This window comes from Scyliorhinus canicula, chromosome 2 (genome assembly GCF_902713615.1).
Source record: "Scyliorhinus canicula chromosome 2, sScyCan1.1, whole genome shotgun sequence".
Classification (NCBI taxonomy): domain Eukaryota; kingdom Metazoa; phylum Chordata; class Chondrichthyes; order Carcharhiniformes; family Scyliorhinidae; genus Scyliorhinus; species Scyliorhinus canicula.
The window spans coordinates 279,579,524-279,594,481 of NC_052147.1; the positions used below are offsets into that span (position 1 = coordinate 279,579,524).

The 14,958-nt window shown below is 44.6% G+C and overlaps 1 protein-coding gene across 6 annotated transcripts in view; it reads right to left on the minus strand.

Moving 5' to 3' along the window:
- cfap65 (cilia and flagella associated protein 65) overlaps positions 1–14,958 on the minus strand; it is a 212,756-nt gene that overhangs the window by 53,133 nt on the left and 144,665 nt on the right. For all 6 annotated transcript variants that reach the window (XM_038790129.1, XM_038790130.1, XM_038790128.1 and 3 more), the window contains exons 22-26: positions 14,152–14,262; positions 13,444–13,635; positions 8,077–8,235; positions 4,457–4,600; positions 2,172–2,288 (exon numbers count right to left, since the gene is read on the minus strand). In XM_038790129.1, coding sequence (XP_038646057.1) covers positions 2,172–2,288; positions 4,457–4,600; positions 8,077–8,235; positions 13,444–13,635; positions 14,152–14,262 — 723 coding nt within the window. The remainder of the gene's footprint in view (positions 1–2,171; positions 2,289–4,456; positions 4,601–8,076; positions 8,236–13,443; positions 13,636–14,151; positions 14,263–14,958) is intronic.

The window sequence follows — 14,958 nt, forward strand, 5'->3', positions numbered from 1 at the left end:
TACTTCCTTCCACTTAAAAGGAGAGTGACTTGCATTATCTAGTGCCTTACATGACCTCAGAATATTCCAAAGCACCTTACAAGCAATTATTTTATCCTTCTTCAAACACTGTTGCAATGGAAGAAACCAATCTGAGCACACCAAGTTTCAACTAACAGCAATTTGCTGATGTACAGATAATCTGCTTTTGTGATCGTGATCGAGAGATACATTTTGACTGGGATGCTGAGGAGAACTCTGCTCTTCAAAATAGTGACTTGGTATTGTTTACTTGCATCAGAGACGGCAGACAGGGCCTTGGTTCAACGTCTCATCTAAAAGACAGTGTACCTTTAACAGTGAAGCACTCCCTCAGTATTGTAGCGGAATGTCAACCTAGATACAGCACTCAAGTCCCTGAAGTGGGGCTTGACGCCATAATTTCCTTACTCCAAGGCGAGAGTGTGACAACCAAGTGTTACAATGCCAGTTGGTGTTATAACTGGACGAGAAGATTCCAGAATGGAACCCTGGCTCAAAAGATCGTCATTTTTTTTTTTTTTGTTTAGAAAACGCGGTGGAACAGATTCACAGGACCACAAATTAGCTTTAACAACAAGGAAAAAAAGCATTTATTCAGCATTAAAAATTTGTTTATAATACAATCCTCCTTTACTCCCCCCTTAGGTTCACAGACGCACACAGATTTTAAGGTCAACACGGATTACAACGCGTATCTCAAAATACAATGGTCTCAGTAACACTTTTAAACACACAGACTGGCCATGTCAAATCACACAAGAGACGTGTGAACCCAAGAGACGTGTGTGGATTTATCCTCAGAATCCTCCCAGATGATTGTCACAGGAGAGTTTCCAAACTCCAGTCTCCAAAAAATACTTTAAAAAGTCTTCTTTCACAATAATGCTTTCCATCAGCTGTTTGCATTCTGAAATTCAGTCCAGGTTTTCCAAATTACTCTTTCAAACATCCACTTTTAACAATGAATCCCGTATCCAGGGTTTGCAACACCCCCTCAAGATTTCTTTGTCTTGACCATTGTACAACCTATTCACAATTTAATTAACTGTTGATTCCCAGACTCTATGAAATTGGCATCAAACTTTAGATTTACCCCTGATGTCTGCTACCCACTTTAATTTGGATCCTGCAGCTGTCTCTTTCTCTCACAACACTTTGCTTTCCCTTGAATTCTCCTCTGAACTGTTCTCTGTTCTCTTAACTCCAGTCTTCCTAAGACATTCTTCCTGTCCCAGTTCCCTGGTTATCTAGACTGTATCTGGTTTTCTGTGAAGCATGATTCTTTGCATTCCCTTTGTCCAGTTTCTCCTGGCAGAGTTGAAACATGTTCACTCCTTGGTTTCTTCAGCTAAAAACTAAAACTTCCTACCTCAAAAGGCCCCCAGTTGCTAAGAAACCATTGTTACTTCTGCCAGTCTCTATTTATTCTTCCTGCCATAACCCTCTCTAAGCACAATGGAAGCATAGTTGGAACTGAATCAACCCCAGCACATACAAATGCCTTTAAGGGCAGCACGGTAGCACAAGTGGTTAGCACTGTCGCTTCAAAGCACCAGGGTCCCAGGTTCAATTTCCCACTGGGTCACTGTCTGTGCAGAGTCGGCACGCTCTCCCCGTGTCTGCGTGGGTTTCCTCCGGGTGCTCCGGTTTCCTCCCACAGTCCAAAGATGTGCAGGTTAGGTAGATTGGCTATGATAAATTGTCCTTAGAAACAAAAAAAGGTTATGGGGGGGGGGGGGTTATTGGGTTACGGGGATAGGATGGAAGTGAGGGCTTAAGTGGGTCGGTGCAGACCCGATGGGCCAAATGGCCTCCTTCTGCACTGTATGTTCTATGTTCTATATTCTTTGTCCAGCATTAATCTAATTCTAGGTTTTACCCTTCCTTACATGGAAACATTAAATTAAACCCATTTAAAACTATACTTTACTTCTAATGTTTACCAGTACAAATATAAATTCCTTAAAACTACCTTTGTTTGCCTAACACAAGGGATGTCAGGAAACACATCCTTTCATGAGATGGAACAGGGGAGTTCCAGGCAAAAATAAAAGGGCTAAGGCCAGTTGTAGCTGCCTGCAGTGATTCCTGAGGATGTAGTTTCCTATCAGTTTCAATTTCCTTTTTATACATAACTTAAAAGAAGTTACCTCACAGATTAGATCCATGTCATAGAAGCAAGGGGTTTTGTGTGATCTCAGTGTGACAATACAATGTGTGCTGTCTCCAGGCTGAAGCACTCCACAGACAGGTGAAACATTCAATACCTATAGAAAGAGCAGCTAAAGGTTAATAGGATTTAGGTGGACACAGTGCACAGTACATGGACCGAAATGAGGAGCAATGGTCTCAAATCATACTGCATAACTCACATCTTGTTCGCCCGCTTCACGTACAGAAAGATGCCTTAATGCTTCTGCAGATTATGGATAGAAATAATTGAATATCAAACAGGAGGTAAGACAATGATTGACGGGGAATGAGAAAAAGCAAAGCCATGGAGATGGGGGTTTCAAAAACAGGAATTGAGTGACAAAATATCATAATATTCAATTTCCTCCGCGGCCTCACCTCTTCCTATCTCTGTAACCCTCTCCAGCTCTACAATCCTCCAAGATCCTCTGCATCCTCCAATTACGGCCTCTTGCAGATCCCCAATTTTCATTGCTCCACCGTGTCTTCAGCTGCCTGGATCCTAAGTTCTGTAATCCCCTCCCTAAACATCTCTGCTTCTCTCTTCTCCTTTAAATCACTCTCTAAAACCCACCTCTTCAATCAAACGTTTGGCCACCTGCCCAATATCTCCACAGAAGGCTGAGTTTTGCACATTTAGTCTGCGGATGTACCAGCAAAACTCACTGGGAGATTCTATAACTTCAGGAGTACTACACAAATGCATATTGTCTTGGAGGAAGGGAGTTGCACAGGGAGGGAATAGACTCGCTTTATGGAGCAGACTGTCACCAGTGGAAAACGAATAATAAGTCAGTGTCAGACAATAACCTGTGACTGCACATGATCACGGAGGAATGGGCAGGCAAGGCCACAGAGGAATTTGGAGGCAGATATTTACAGCTCATTTGCTGAGGCATGGTGGAGCTTGGAAAGTGCAGGCCTTGGTAATGGGAAGAATGTCAGAGACAGGATTCTGGACATAAGACATAGGAGCAGAATTAGGCCACTCGGCCCATCAAGTCTGCTCCGCCATTCAATCATGGCTGATATTTTCTCATCCCCATTCTCCTGCCCTCTCCCCATAACCCCTGATCCCCTTATTGATCAAGAACCTATCTATCTCTGTCTTAAAGACACTCAGTGATTTGGCCTCCACAACCTCCTGCGGCAAAGAGTTCCACAGATTCACCACCCTCTGGCTGAAGAAATTACTCCTCATCTCTGTTTTGAAGGATTGTCCCTTTAGTCTGAGATGGTGTCCTCTGGTTCTAGTTTTTCCGACAAGTGGAAACATCCTCTCCACGTCCACTCTATCCAGGCCTCGCAGATAAGTTGAGGTCCTCGGAGGATGGAATTGGCCAAGCAACCAATCATAATCAAAGACCCCTCCCACCCGGCCTACTCACTCTTGCAACTTCTTCCATCGGGCAGGAGATACAAAAGTCTGAGAACACGCACAAACAGATTCAAAACAGCTTCTTCCCCGCTGTTACCAGACTCGTAAACGATCCTCTTATGGACTGACCTGATTAATACTGCACGCCTGTATGCTCCAGCGATGCCGGTGTCTATGTAGTTACATTGTGTACCTTGTGCTGCCCTATTATGTATTTTTTTTCATGTACAAAATGATCTGTTTGAGCTGCTCGCAGAAAAATCCTTTTCACTATACCTCGGTACATGCGAGAATAAACAAATCCAATAAACAAATCAAACACAATCCAAGACGGTATGAAGACTTAAAATTCAAAAGGTGTTAAATGAGCATTTTGGGAGTGGTGGATGAGAGGCAGCCAGAGGCCTGTAGGGTTCCGGAGGCAGGAAAAGGAAACCTTGGTGGAGGAAGGTGAATTTGGGGTCACTAAATGCAACCCAAGTCTTGTGTTGGCCTGAGACAGGAGTCAGATAGCCTGATAGGGGCACGGGGGAAAGGGGGTAAAGGCCACTTTAGCAGCATGCTGCCCTGACCCCAAACAGTGCTTGAAATACTCAATGATCCTGGCAGCTCCTTAAAGAGACATTAGGACCCTTGCATATGAAAATGAAGGACCAAGAGCCCCGGTTCCGAAAACGGTCAAGGTAATTGGTGCAAAGTCTTTTGCTGCAACCAGAAAAATACAACAGCAAGGGCCCAGAAAGGAATTCTTTTAAAATACATTTATCAACTAAAGACAAAAACTGGGGCCACAAACATAAATCTCATCCCATTATCTTATCACTTAATGATCATAAGCTCTGGAGAAATTGGTAGATCTCTCACCTCAGTGATGTGTGTTGATATCGCGTGCCACTTGTATGAAATGACTTCTGTCTCAGAAATGTTGTACAGAAAGATCATGCGGCTTGACTTTGTGAAGACGGGAACATTTCCAAAAGAAATCCGCTCTTCTGACAAAAACATTAGCTGCGACAACAAAATAAATCCTGGCGTTTTAGGAATACTTCTTGCTCTCATTGCTGCTGACACTCTCCAATACATTGCCTGGGGACCATTCTTCACAAACGTTTCCAAAATTTGAACATTGACAAGCTATTTAATCGTGCCAATAAGTACTTTACAAACAATTAAATCAGTTGTAAAGAGTAGTCACTGTTACGGTGCAGCAAACATGGTCGATAATTTACTGTGATCAGGGTCCCAGAAAAGGCAATGGGTTAATGAACAGATAACCATTTTTGTTTTAACAGTTTTATTGGTTGGGAGTAGATATTAATCCAGGTGACCAGGAATAACCGCACTGCACTTCCTCAAGTTTGCCCCTGTAATATTTTCACATTAAAGCAAATGGGATCTTGTATCAATAATAATAATCTTTATTGTTGTCACACGTAGGCTTACATTAACACTGCAATGAAGTTTCTGTGAAAATCCCCTTGTCGCCACATTCCGGCGCCTGTTCGGGTACACAGAGGGATAATTCAGTATGTCCAATTCACCAAACAGTACGTCTTTCGGGACTTGTGGGAGGAAACCCACACAGACACAGTGAGAACATGCAGACTCCGCACAGACAGCGACCCAAGCTGGGAATCGAACCTGGGACACTGGCGCTGTGAAGCAACAGTGCTAACCACTGTGCTACCGTGCCTCATCTGAGAGATAACAGGCGGGGTTTCCCAGCACTCCAGGGTTCCCAGATAGCACTGCCAGGGTGCCAGATTGACACTGCCAGAGATCGGGCCCGTGGGGGCATCTTACCAGGTAAAGGGGGATGACGGGTATTTATAGGCCTCCCCAAAGTTGGGGGGGGTGAGGGTGGTGCAAAAATGGGGTGAGGGGGGAGGGGCTGAAAGGGGCGGGAAGATCACAAGTGTGGCACGGTGGCACAATGGCTAGCACTTCTGCTTCACAGAGCCAGGGAGCTGGGTTCAATTCCGGCCTCAGGTGAGTGTCTGTGTGGATCCTGCACATTCTCCCCGTGTCCGCATGGGTTTTCTCCGGGTGCTCCGATTTCCTGTGACAGTCCAAAGGTGTGCAGGTTAGGTGGATTGGCCATGCTAAATTGCCTCTTAGTGTCCAAAAGGGTAGGTGGGGTTACTGGGATATAGGGATAGGGTGGAGACACGGGCTTAAGTAGGGTGCTCTTTCCAAGGGCCCGTGCAGACTCGATGGGCCGAATGGCCTTCTTCTGCACTGTAAGGATTCTATGATTCTATGACAGCTGGTCAAAAAGGAACACTCGCCACCAGGAAATCTCTTGAAGTGCGGGCTCGGCGGAGAGAATCTCCCCTGCATAAGTACGTTGAATAGCGAGATGTTTCTCGGCGCTGTAGGCACCAAGGTTCACCACACTAAACCCGCTTTAACTCAAGTCTGCTGAATCTTGACCTCTGAGTTTTGCACATTCTGTACTAGGCTGAGTAAAGCTGTACTTTGCCACACAGGCATAGAAACCAGTCCGGCTCCAAGCCACCTCATATATTATGCTTTATTTTTCTTTCAAATACTGAAGAAAAAGGAACTCTCAATGGAACTACATAAGTAGCACAAAGAGAGCAGTGTAGTGCCACACAAACCACAGAGCACTGCTTCACAAAACTAATCGTGCTAGAGCTTCAACGGTTTCTGTTTTTTCCATTGTCACCAGCTTTCGACAACTATACAACCTGATAGTGTCAACTTTATCTTACTGTCGCATTTAACGAGAAAGAAAATTAGGCATTTTGAAGTTTGCGAGAGAAAATAGCCCTGAATTCTGTCTTTGCTTGTTTTTTATTTATTAGCCTCTTGTGATGCAGTGGTGAACCTCTTGTGATGCAAATGGTGGCAGCTTTCTACTGGGCTGCTGCAGGAAATCAGATGAAAATTAGAATCTGATAAAGGAATTGTATGAAATTTTGAAATAGGTTAGACAACTTAAAATTGAATGGCTGCAACTACAATGGACCGAAAAACAGTAAAATCTGGAATGTGGTGCACAGGCATGACCAGCAAATCGCTCACAATGTTGTGAAATTGGTACAACTGTGCAAACAATGGGTGCGGTGATATATTTTCTTTACATTAATTCAACAGCACAGAAAGAGGCCATTCAGCCGATCTGCACTTTGATGAATATCAATGGGCTGCCAGATGAAGGTAAAAGTCTTCCCTCTGTAGCCTTAAAACCTTTGATGTCACTCCCAGCATGTAAATGGTAAACGGGGGCTGGTTTAGCACAGTGGGATAAACAGCTGGCTTGTAATGCAGAACAAGGCCAGCAGCGCAGGTTCAATTCTTGTACCGGCCTCCTCGAACAGGCACGGGAATGTGGTGACTAGGTGCTTTTCACAGTAACTTCATTGAAGCCTACTTGTGACAATAAGCGATTATTATTAAATGTCAATCATCTGTCAGATCTTCCCTTTGATATAGTGGAAACCTTTGAAGCTTTTTTCACATTCAATTTCATTCCCGTTAACATTTTCAAGCATCTGGGCTTGCTGAGAAGCCGAAAAGCTTTGAACTGCATTGTCTACATTCAATCTCATGGTCCATTATCTTTTACAAGCCTCTTGATTGACAGGTCCAGGCTATTTCAAAGGACAACTAGCTTTGTTCGTTTTATAGCTCTTCAGGGACCACTAACTCTGAAGCTCTTTCTGTTTTGAGCTGGTATTGTTTCGAACCACACTTTTTTCATGGGCTGTTTCTTTGTTCTGAAGTGCTTCCTAGAAAGAGCAGTTGTTGTTTCTAAGTGTGTTTTTTCTGCTTGGGTTTCCACTGCTCTGATGTCCTTCCTAGAAAGACCAGGTGCTCTGTCTGAGTGCTGCTCCCTTGCACCCTCGCAGTTTTAACCTGGCTGTGCCAGGATGCCAACAAAAGTGTCAGGTTGGCACAGCTAAGGGGTGCGGCCTGAAGTGGGGGGCGGGGGAAGGATCTGAATGGGGGGCTTTTGGCTTACTTTGGGGTGGGAGACTGTCGTGTTATTCTGAGCTCTGATGGGGAAAAGGGCGCCCCGGTGGCAGAGGATCCATCCTTGCCGATGTCTCAGGCATGAATCATCCCGGCTCCAAAACAATTTCTAAGTGTAGGTGGATTGTGATCTGGATTGTGACAATCCACCAGTCGAGAATTGCATCTCATTACCCATTGAAGCCATCACTTAGGAATCAATTTGGGTCAATTCTGCCCTCCGTTGCCCCTTTTGTAACACTAACCACAGAGGAGTGTAAATTGTTCAGCAACTTGTGACAATTCAAATTCCTGACATATCTTTTCCTCGCTACAAATTGCTAGGCTATTTCCACATGAGCAAGTGGCATCAAACTTGCCTGTGAAATTCTGTGCAGTTATTTCTTTTACTGGGCTTACAGAGAACATGCACCACAAAGAGTTTTAAAGAGGCCCTTGATATAAAGAGTTAATCTGAATAGTCCGATAGTCAGTCAAGCTCTCACCTGCCCGAGGACTGGTGCTCGTTGAATGGCTGGAGCCCCAAAGTATGAAGATGGATCATTGAAAGAGGCAGAGTTGCCGAGGGTCCGCTTGTCATACCCAATTCCCGTGAAGGTCACCAAGGCAGAGTCACCATTCAGGATATGAATGGGAACATTCACCTAGAGAAAAGACAGTGTTGAAATCCAATTAATTGAAAGACATGCAAAACCAAAAGCACACTGGGCTAAATCGCTGGCTTTTAAAGCAGACCAAGGCAGGCCAGCAGCGCATTTCAATTCCCGTACCAGGCTCCCCGAACAGGCGCTGGAATATGGCGGCTAGGGGCTTTTCACAGTAACTTCATTTGAAGCTTACTTGTGACAATAAGCGATTTTCATTTCAAAAAATATTCTCAATTCAAGAAGGGAAGTTGATGACCAACAGTGACAGAGTGAGCTACAACAGTCAATGAGTAATTGATATTTCATTCAAATACCAATGCAGAACACATATGGTGAGTCAATCACCAAGGTAAAGAGAAAGACTTTGACGTTTAGTGTGTTGCCTATCAAATGTTAACCTGTTTTTCTCTCTGATTATTTCTAGTATTTCCTTTTATTATTTCATATTTCCAGCCTATCTGGTTGTCTTTGTCTCATGCCAGAATTATTATAATAGGATTCATATTGTGAATGCAGTGCGACCTTCACCCCTTCACCCAAAGCACATGTTGGGCATGTGCCCGAACTCTTAAAATGACACAGACTTGAATTGGATGGAATATTACAACACAGAAACAGGCCGTTCAGCCCAGCTGGGCTGTGCTGCTGTTCATGCTCCACACGAGCCTCCTCCCTAATTCGCCTCACCCTTTCAACAGATTCTTCGTTTTTTTTTCTCCCTAATGTGCTCATGTATCTTCCCCTCAAGTGTGTCCATGCCATTGGCCTCAACTACACCCGCTGGTGGCAAGTTCCATATTCTGACCTTTCCAATTATACAACTACTTGAGTTCTGTCTTCACGGAGAAAGACGCAAATAGCTTCCCAGAAATACTAAGGAACCATGGGTCTGGCGAGAAGGAGGAATTGAAGAAAATTAGTATCACTAAAGAAATAGGGCTGGATAAATTAATGGGATTGAAAGCCATAAATGCAGTGGTTGTCATCTTTCAAAATTCTGTCGATTCTGGAATAGTCCTGGCAGATTGAGGGGGGTGGCAAATGTAACTCCACGATTTAAAAAAAGAGGGAGGGAGAAAACAGGGAATTACAGACTGGTTAGCTTGACATCAGGAGTAGGGAAAATGCTGGCCCCTATTATAAAGGATGCAATAACAGAACACTGAGAAAATATCAATGGGGTTAGACAAAGTCAACATGGATTTATGAAAGGAAAATCATGTTTGACCTACTGGAGTTTTTTGAGGATATAACTAATAGAAGAGATAAGGGCGGACCAGTGGATGTGGTGTATTTGGATTTTCCCAGAAGGCTTTTGATAAAAGTCCCACACAAGATGTTAGTGTGCAAAATTAAAGCGCACAGGAGTAGAGGTAAGGATTGAGAATTGGTTAGCGGACAGGAAAGGGAGTAAGAACAAATGGGTCTTTTTTGAAATGGCAGGCAGTGACTACTGGGCTCCTGAGGGGGGGCAATGCTTGGGGCCCAACTATTCACAATATACATCAATAATTTGGATGAGGGAATCCAAGTAATATTTCCAAGTTTGTTGACGACACAAAACTTGGTGGGAATATGAATGGTGGGGAGGATGTTAAAAAGGCTTAAAGGCAATTTAGACAATTTGAGTGCGAGGGCCAAATACACAGCAGATGCAGTATAACATTGATAAATATGAAGTTGTCTAGTTCGGATGGAGAAACAGAATTTCAGAGTATTATTCTAATGGTGATAGATTGGGAAATGTTGATGTAGAAAGGGACCTGAGTGTCCTAGTACACCAGTCACTGAAAGCAAACATGCAGGTACAGTTAGCACCTCGGAAGGTAAATTTCATGTTGGCCTTCATTGCAAGAGGACTTGAGTACAGGAGCGAGGATGTCTCACTGCAGCTGTACAGGGCCTTGGTGAGACCACACCAAGGAAATCCAGGAAATATTCACCAGACTGATGGCTAATGGGATGGCAGGATTGTTGTATGTGGAAAGGTGAGATCAACTGGGCCTGTATTCACTGGAATTTAGAAGAATGAGAGGGGATCAAATTAAAATGTATAACATTCTGACAGGGTTGTACAGACTGGTGTTGTTTCCTCTGGCTGAGGGGATCGAGACCAAAGGGTCACAGTCTCAGGATACAGCCTGGGCCATTTAGGACTGAGATGAGGGGAAACTTCTTCACTCAGAGGCTGGTGAACCTGTGGAATTCGCTACCACAGAAGGTTGGTGGAGGCCAAACCATTGAATATATTTAGGAAGGAAATAGATAGATTTCTGGACTCTAAAGTTATCGGGGGAATGTGGAGAGCTGGGAGTATGGTGATGAGATAGAGCATCAGCTATAATCATATTGAATGGCAGAGCAGGCTCAAGGGGCTGAATGGCCTAGTCCAGCTCCTATTTTCTTTGCTATGTTCTACGTTACCCCATGACCCTTATTTTCTCTTCTCATGGTACAAACTGCAAATGGTGCTCCTGAAAGGAAAGACCACTTCCTGGCTCTCATACTTATTACCTTGCTCTCAACTTCTTTAAGCTTTGAATGCCAAGTAATAGCCTGGCTTTCACTGCTCTCTTCACCTTCGGTTACCCAGAGAATGTTTGTCGGCTCATAAGCAGAGATTTCTAGTTTGGGGTACCTAATCCATGAGGCATCTACGAGGAGGGCAAGCTTCTTCATCTACCTTTATTGCGAGACGAGTGGACAACTGTCTTAAATTCACGCCAATACAATTGTTTTGGTGCAAATTTCATTGGGGAAATCTGTAAAAGCGCAATCTGTGGAAGAGTAGGGTTTCATTGGCAGCAACTTTGAGTATTACGCATTTAAGGCTACATGTGTAGATGCTAGATGTTGCTGTCAGTTTTACCCTGTAAGAGTAGCAGGTGTTGACAGCCTCACTGTTATTAGTAGCAACATGCAAGCCAATGGGTCGGAACCTCTGAGCACCCGGGCAATAACTAGAGGTTCCCAGTGGTAAGGATTGCACGGCCATTTCCCGGGAAGTGCAAACTTCCAAGGGGAAATTGCCCTGCACTGGGAACAGTGATTTAAATTGCAAACTTCAGATGGTTCTGATTGTGTTACATCAACAGTAACCCAGAAAACTTTAGAAGAATTAAAATGACTTCTAGCTTCTGGGTAACCATTGTAGAGGCCCAGGGGTGGCGCAGTAGTTAGCACTGCTGCTTCACGGCGCCTAGCACTCAGGTTCGACCCCGCCCTGGGTCACTGTCCATGTCCATTAGTGAGACACGACCTCTCCTTCACAAAATCGTGCTGCCTCTCACTAATACGAGCCCTTGCTTCCTGTCGTGAAGAATTCTCTCCAATAATTTCCCTACCAGTGACGTAAGGCTCACCGGCCTGTAGTTCTCTGGATTATCCTTGCTACCCTTCTTAAACAAAGGAACAACATTGGATCCTCAGTCTTCAGGTGATGGCCCGGAGGACTGGAGAATAGTCAAAGATTTCTGTCAAGGCCTCAGCAATTTCCTCTCTTGCCTCCTTCAGTATTCTGGGGTAGATCCCATCAGGCCCTGGGGACTTATCCACCTTAATATTTTTCAAGACGCCCAACACCTCGTCTTTTTGGATCTCAATGTGAACCAGGCTATCTACACACCCTTCTCCCGACTCAACATCCACCAATTCCTTCTCTTTGGTGAATACTGATGCAAAGTATTCATTTAGTACCTCGCTCATTTCCTCTGGCTCCACACAGATTCTCTCCTCTGTTCTTCAGTGGGCCAACCCTATCCCTGGCTACCCTCTTGCTTTTTATGTACGTGTAAAAAGCCTTGGGATTTTCCTTAAGCCTATTTGCCAATGACTTTTCGTGACCCCCTCTAGCCCTCCTGACTCCTTGCTCAAGTTCCTTCCTACTTTCCTTATATTCCACTCAGGCTTCGTCTGTTCCCAGCCTTCTAGCCCTGACAAATGCCTCTTTTTTCTTTTTGACGAGGCCTACAATATCTCTCGTTATCCAAGGATCGCGAAATTTGCCATATTTATCCTTCTTCCTCACAGGAACTTGCCGGTGCTGAATTCCTTTCAACTGACATTTGAAAGCCTCCCATATGTCAGATGTTGATTTACCCTCAAACATCCGCCCCCAATCTATGTTCTTCAGTTCCCGTCTAATATTGTTATAATTAGCCTCCCCCAATTTAGCACATTCCCAAAATGCTCCCCTACTGAAACTTCTACCACCTGGCCGGGCTCATTCCCCAATACCAGGTCCAGTACAGCCCCTTCCCTAGTTGGACTATCTACATATTGTTTTAAGAAGCCCCCCTGGATGCTCCTTACAAACTCTGCCCCATTCAAGCCACTAGCACTAAGTGAGTCCCAGTCAATATAAGGGAAGTTAAAGTCTCCCATCACAACAACCCTGTTGTTTTTACTCCTTTCCAAAATCTATCTACCTATCTGCTCCTCTATCTCCCGCTGGCTGTTGGGAGGCCTGTAGTAAACCCCCAACATTGTGACTGCACCTTTCTTATTCCTGATCTCTACCCATATAGCCTCACTGCCCTCTGAGGTGTCTTCCCGCAGTACAGCTGTGATATTCTCCCTAACCAGTAGCGCAACTCCATCACCCCTTTTACCTCCCCCTCTATCCCGCCTGAAACATCTAAATCCTGGGATGTTTAGCTGCCAATCCTGTCCTTCCCTCAACCAGGTCTCTGTAATGGCAACAACACCATAGTTCCAAGTACTAATCCAAGCTCTAAGTTCATCTGCCTTACCTGTTATAATTCTTGCATTAAAAAATATGCACTTCAGGCCACCAGACCCGCTGTTTTCAGCAACATCTCCCTGTCTGCTCTTCCTCAGAGCCATAGTGGCCCTATTTCTTAGTTCGCCCTCAATGTTTTCACCTTCTGACCTATTGCTCAGGTACCCACTCCCCTGGGATACTAGTTTAATCCCTCCTGTAGCCAAATGTAGCCAAAAATCCACAAACTCATCCTGTGGAGGCCATCACATATAAAGAAGCATATATACAAAGGTATTCAGACACAGGCTTACCATGCCCCATAGAGAGGGCACAATAATCTCCACTCCCCAACACACACCCTCTCCACCCCCGTGAGGCCACTTCAAAAGGGCATAGTTCGCTGTAAAGTGCTTTGGAATGCCCTGGGACCAAAAATGTTGGCACTAAATTAAAGTCTTTCTTTCTCTTGAGTAGTTACATACCGAATAGGATCGAGCCTCAAGTGGTGAGAAAATCCACTCAATGTAAGCTGTCATCCCGGGCATGATGTCTCCACGTGGATTTAGACATTGAAAGATGGGATGATCGTAATTCTGCTCCTGAACGTCTTTCACGGAATCTAGCTGGATGTCATATATCACCCGCACCGAGCCACCATTGTACAGCTCGTAGATCTGTGGTGAGCGTGAGATACGAGGAAAGGGCTGAACATACAGTGTCACACCAATTGTTAGCCACCCGCTAAACTATTCCAGAGGGCCCTGGGACTGCCACCTCTCGGAGGACGTATTCCTGAAGGCTTTAGTTACACAATGTCCGAAACTCCCTCTGCCTTGGCCTCCAATGTCCCTCCACTCATATACGCAAAATTACCCATGGCATATCCCACCTTCTTCCCGTGCCAATTAGAAATTGAGCAGGCAGAGCAGAGTCTTCAAGGGAGAGGCAGGATAGGGAAGAGACACCAAAATGGAGCCGGGATAAATGGTTAAATAATATTGTTTATTTAAAAATCAGTTATGTTTCAACATTTAATTACCATTCCACCCCCCTACTGTGTTTTACAAATGAATTAATTCAATACAAATGAAATATTAGACAGTCAATTACATGACCTGCACTCAATTATAATACAAATGCGAAATGTAGGCTTCAAACTCACCTGTCAGAAAAGCTTGGGAATCACTCACCTGCTTGGGAGGGTTGGAGGTGCTGATACAAACAGGTGCAAACTTATGATGAGTGACAAGGAAGTGAATGTAACAACGATCTTTGGGCACTGTGATACCAATGAAATTTAACTGGAAGGAGACAAAAGTGACAGAACAAATCATTGATGCATTCTTATTAGTTTGAGTTGAAGCACTTGCAGAATGTAGCTGGTGATAAAGGGAACACAGAGAGTGGTTGGCCTGTATTAAGGCTTCGCTCCATTGAGCACAACCGATTGCAGGTCTGGTAAATAGTGGTGCAAAGGTAATCTCGACAGGATACTCTGAATAGGAACGAAAATTACTGTGCAGAGGGAGAGAGCGCAGATGATTTTCAGGTTGGCACCTGGCTTATTAATAATAATAATCTTCATCAGTGTCACAAGTCGGCTTACATTAACACTGCAACAAAGTTACTGTGAAAATCCCCTGGGCACCACACTCCGACGCCTGTTCAGGTACGGGGGAGAATTCAAAATGTCCAATTCAGTTAACAAGCATATCTTTCAGGACTTGTGGGAGGAAACCAGAGCACCCGGAGGAAACCCACACAGACACGGTGAGAACGTGCAGACTCCGCACAGACAATGACCCAAGCCGGGAATTGAACCTGGGACCCTGGCGCTGTGAGGCAACAGTGCTAACCACTGTGCTACTGTGCCGCCCCTGTCAGAGCAGATTAATCTCCTCTGGCAGAGCTGCCCAATGTACATCCCATTCATTCCCGCGCCTGTGAGTATCACTCTTGCCTCTGAGTCAGGAGGCTGTGGATTCAAGCAAAAAAAC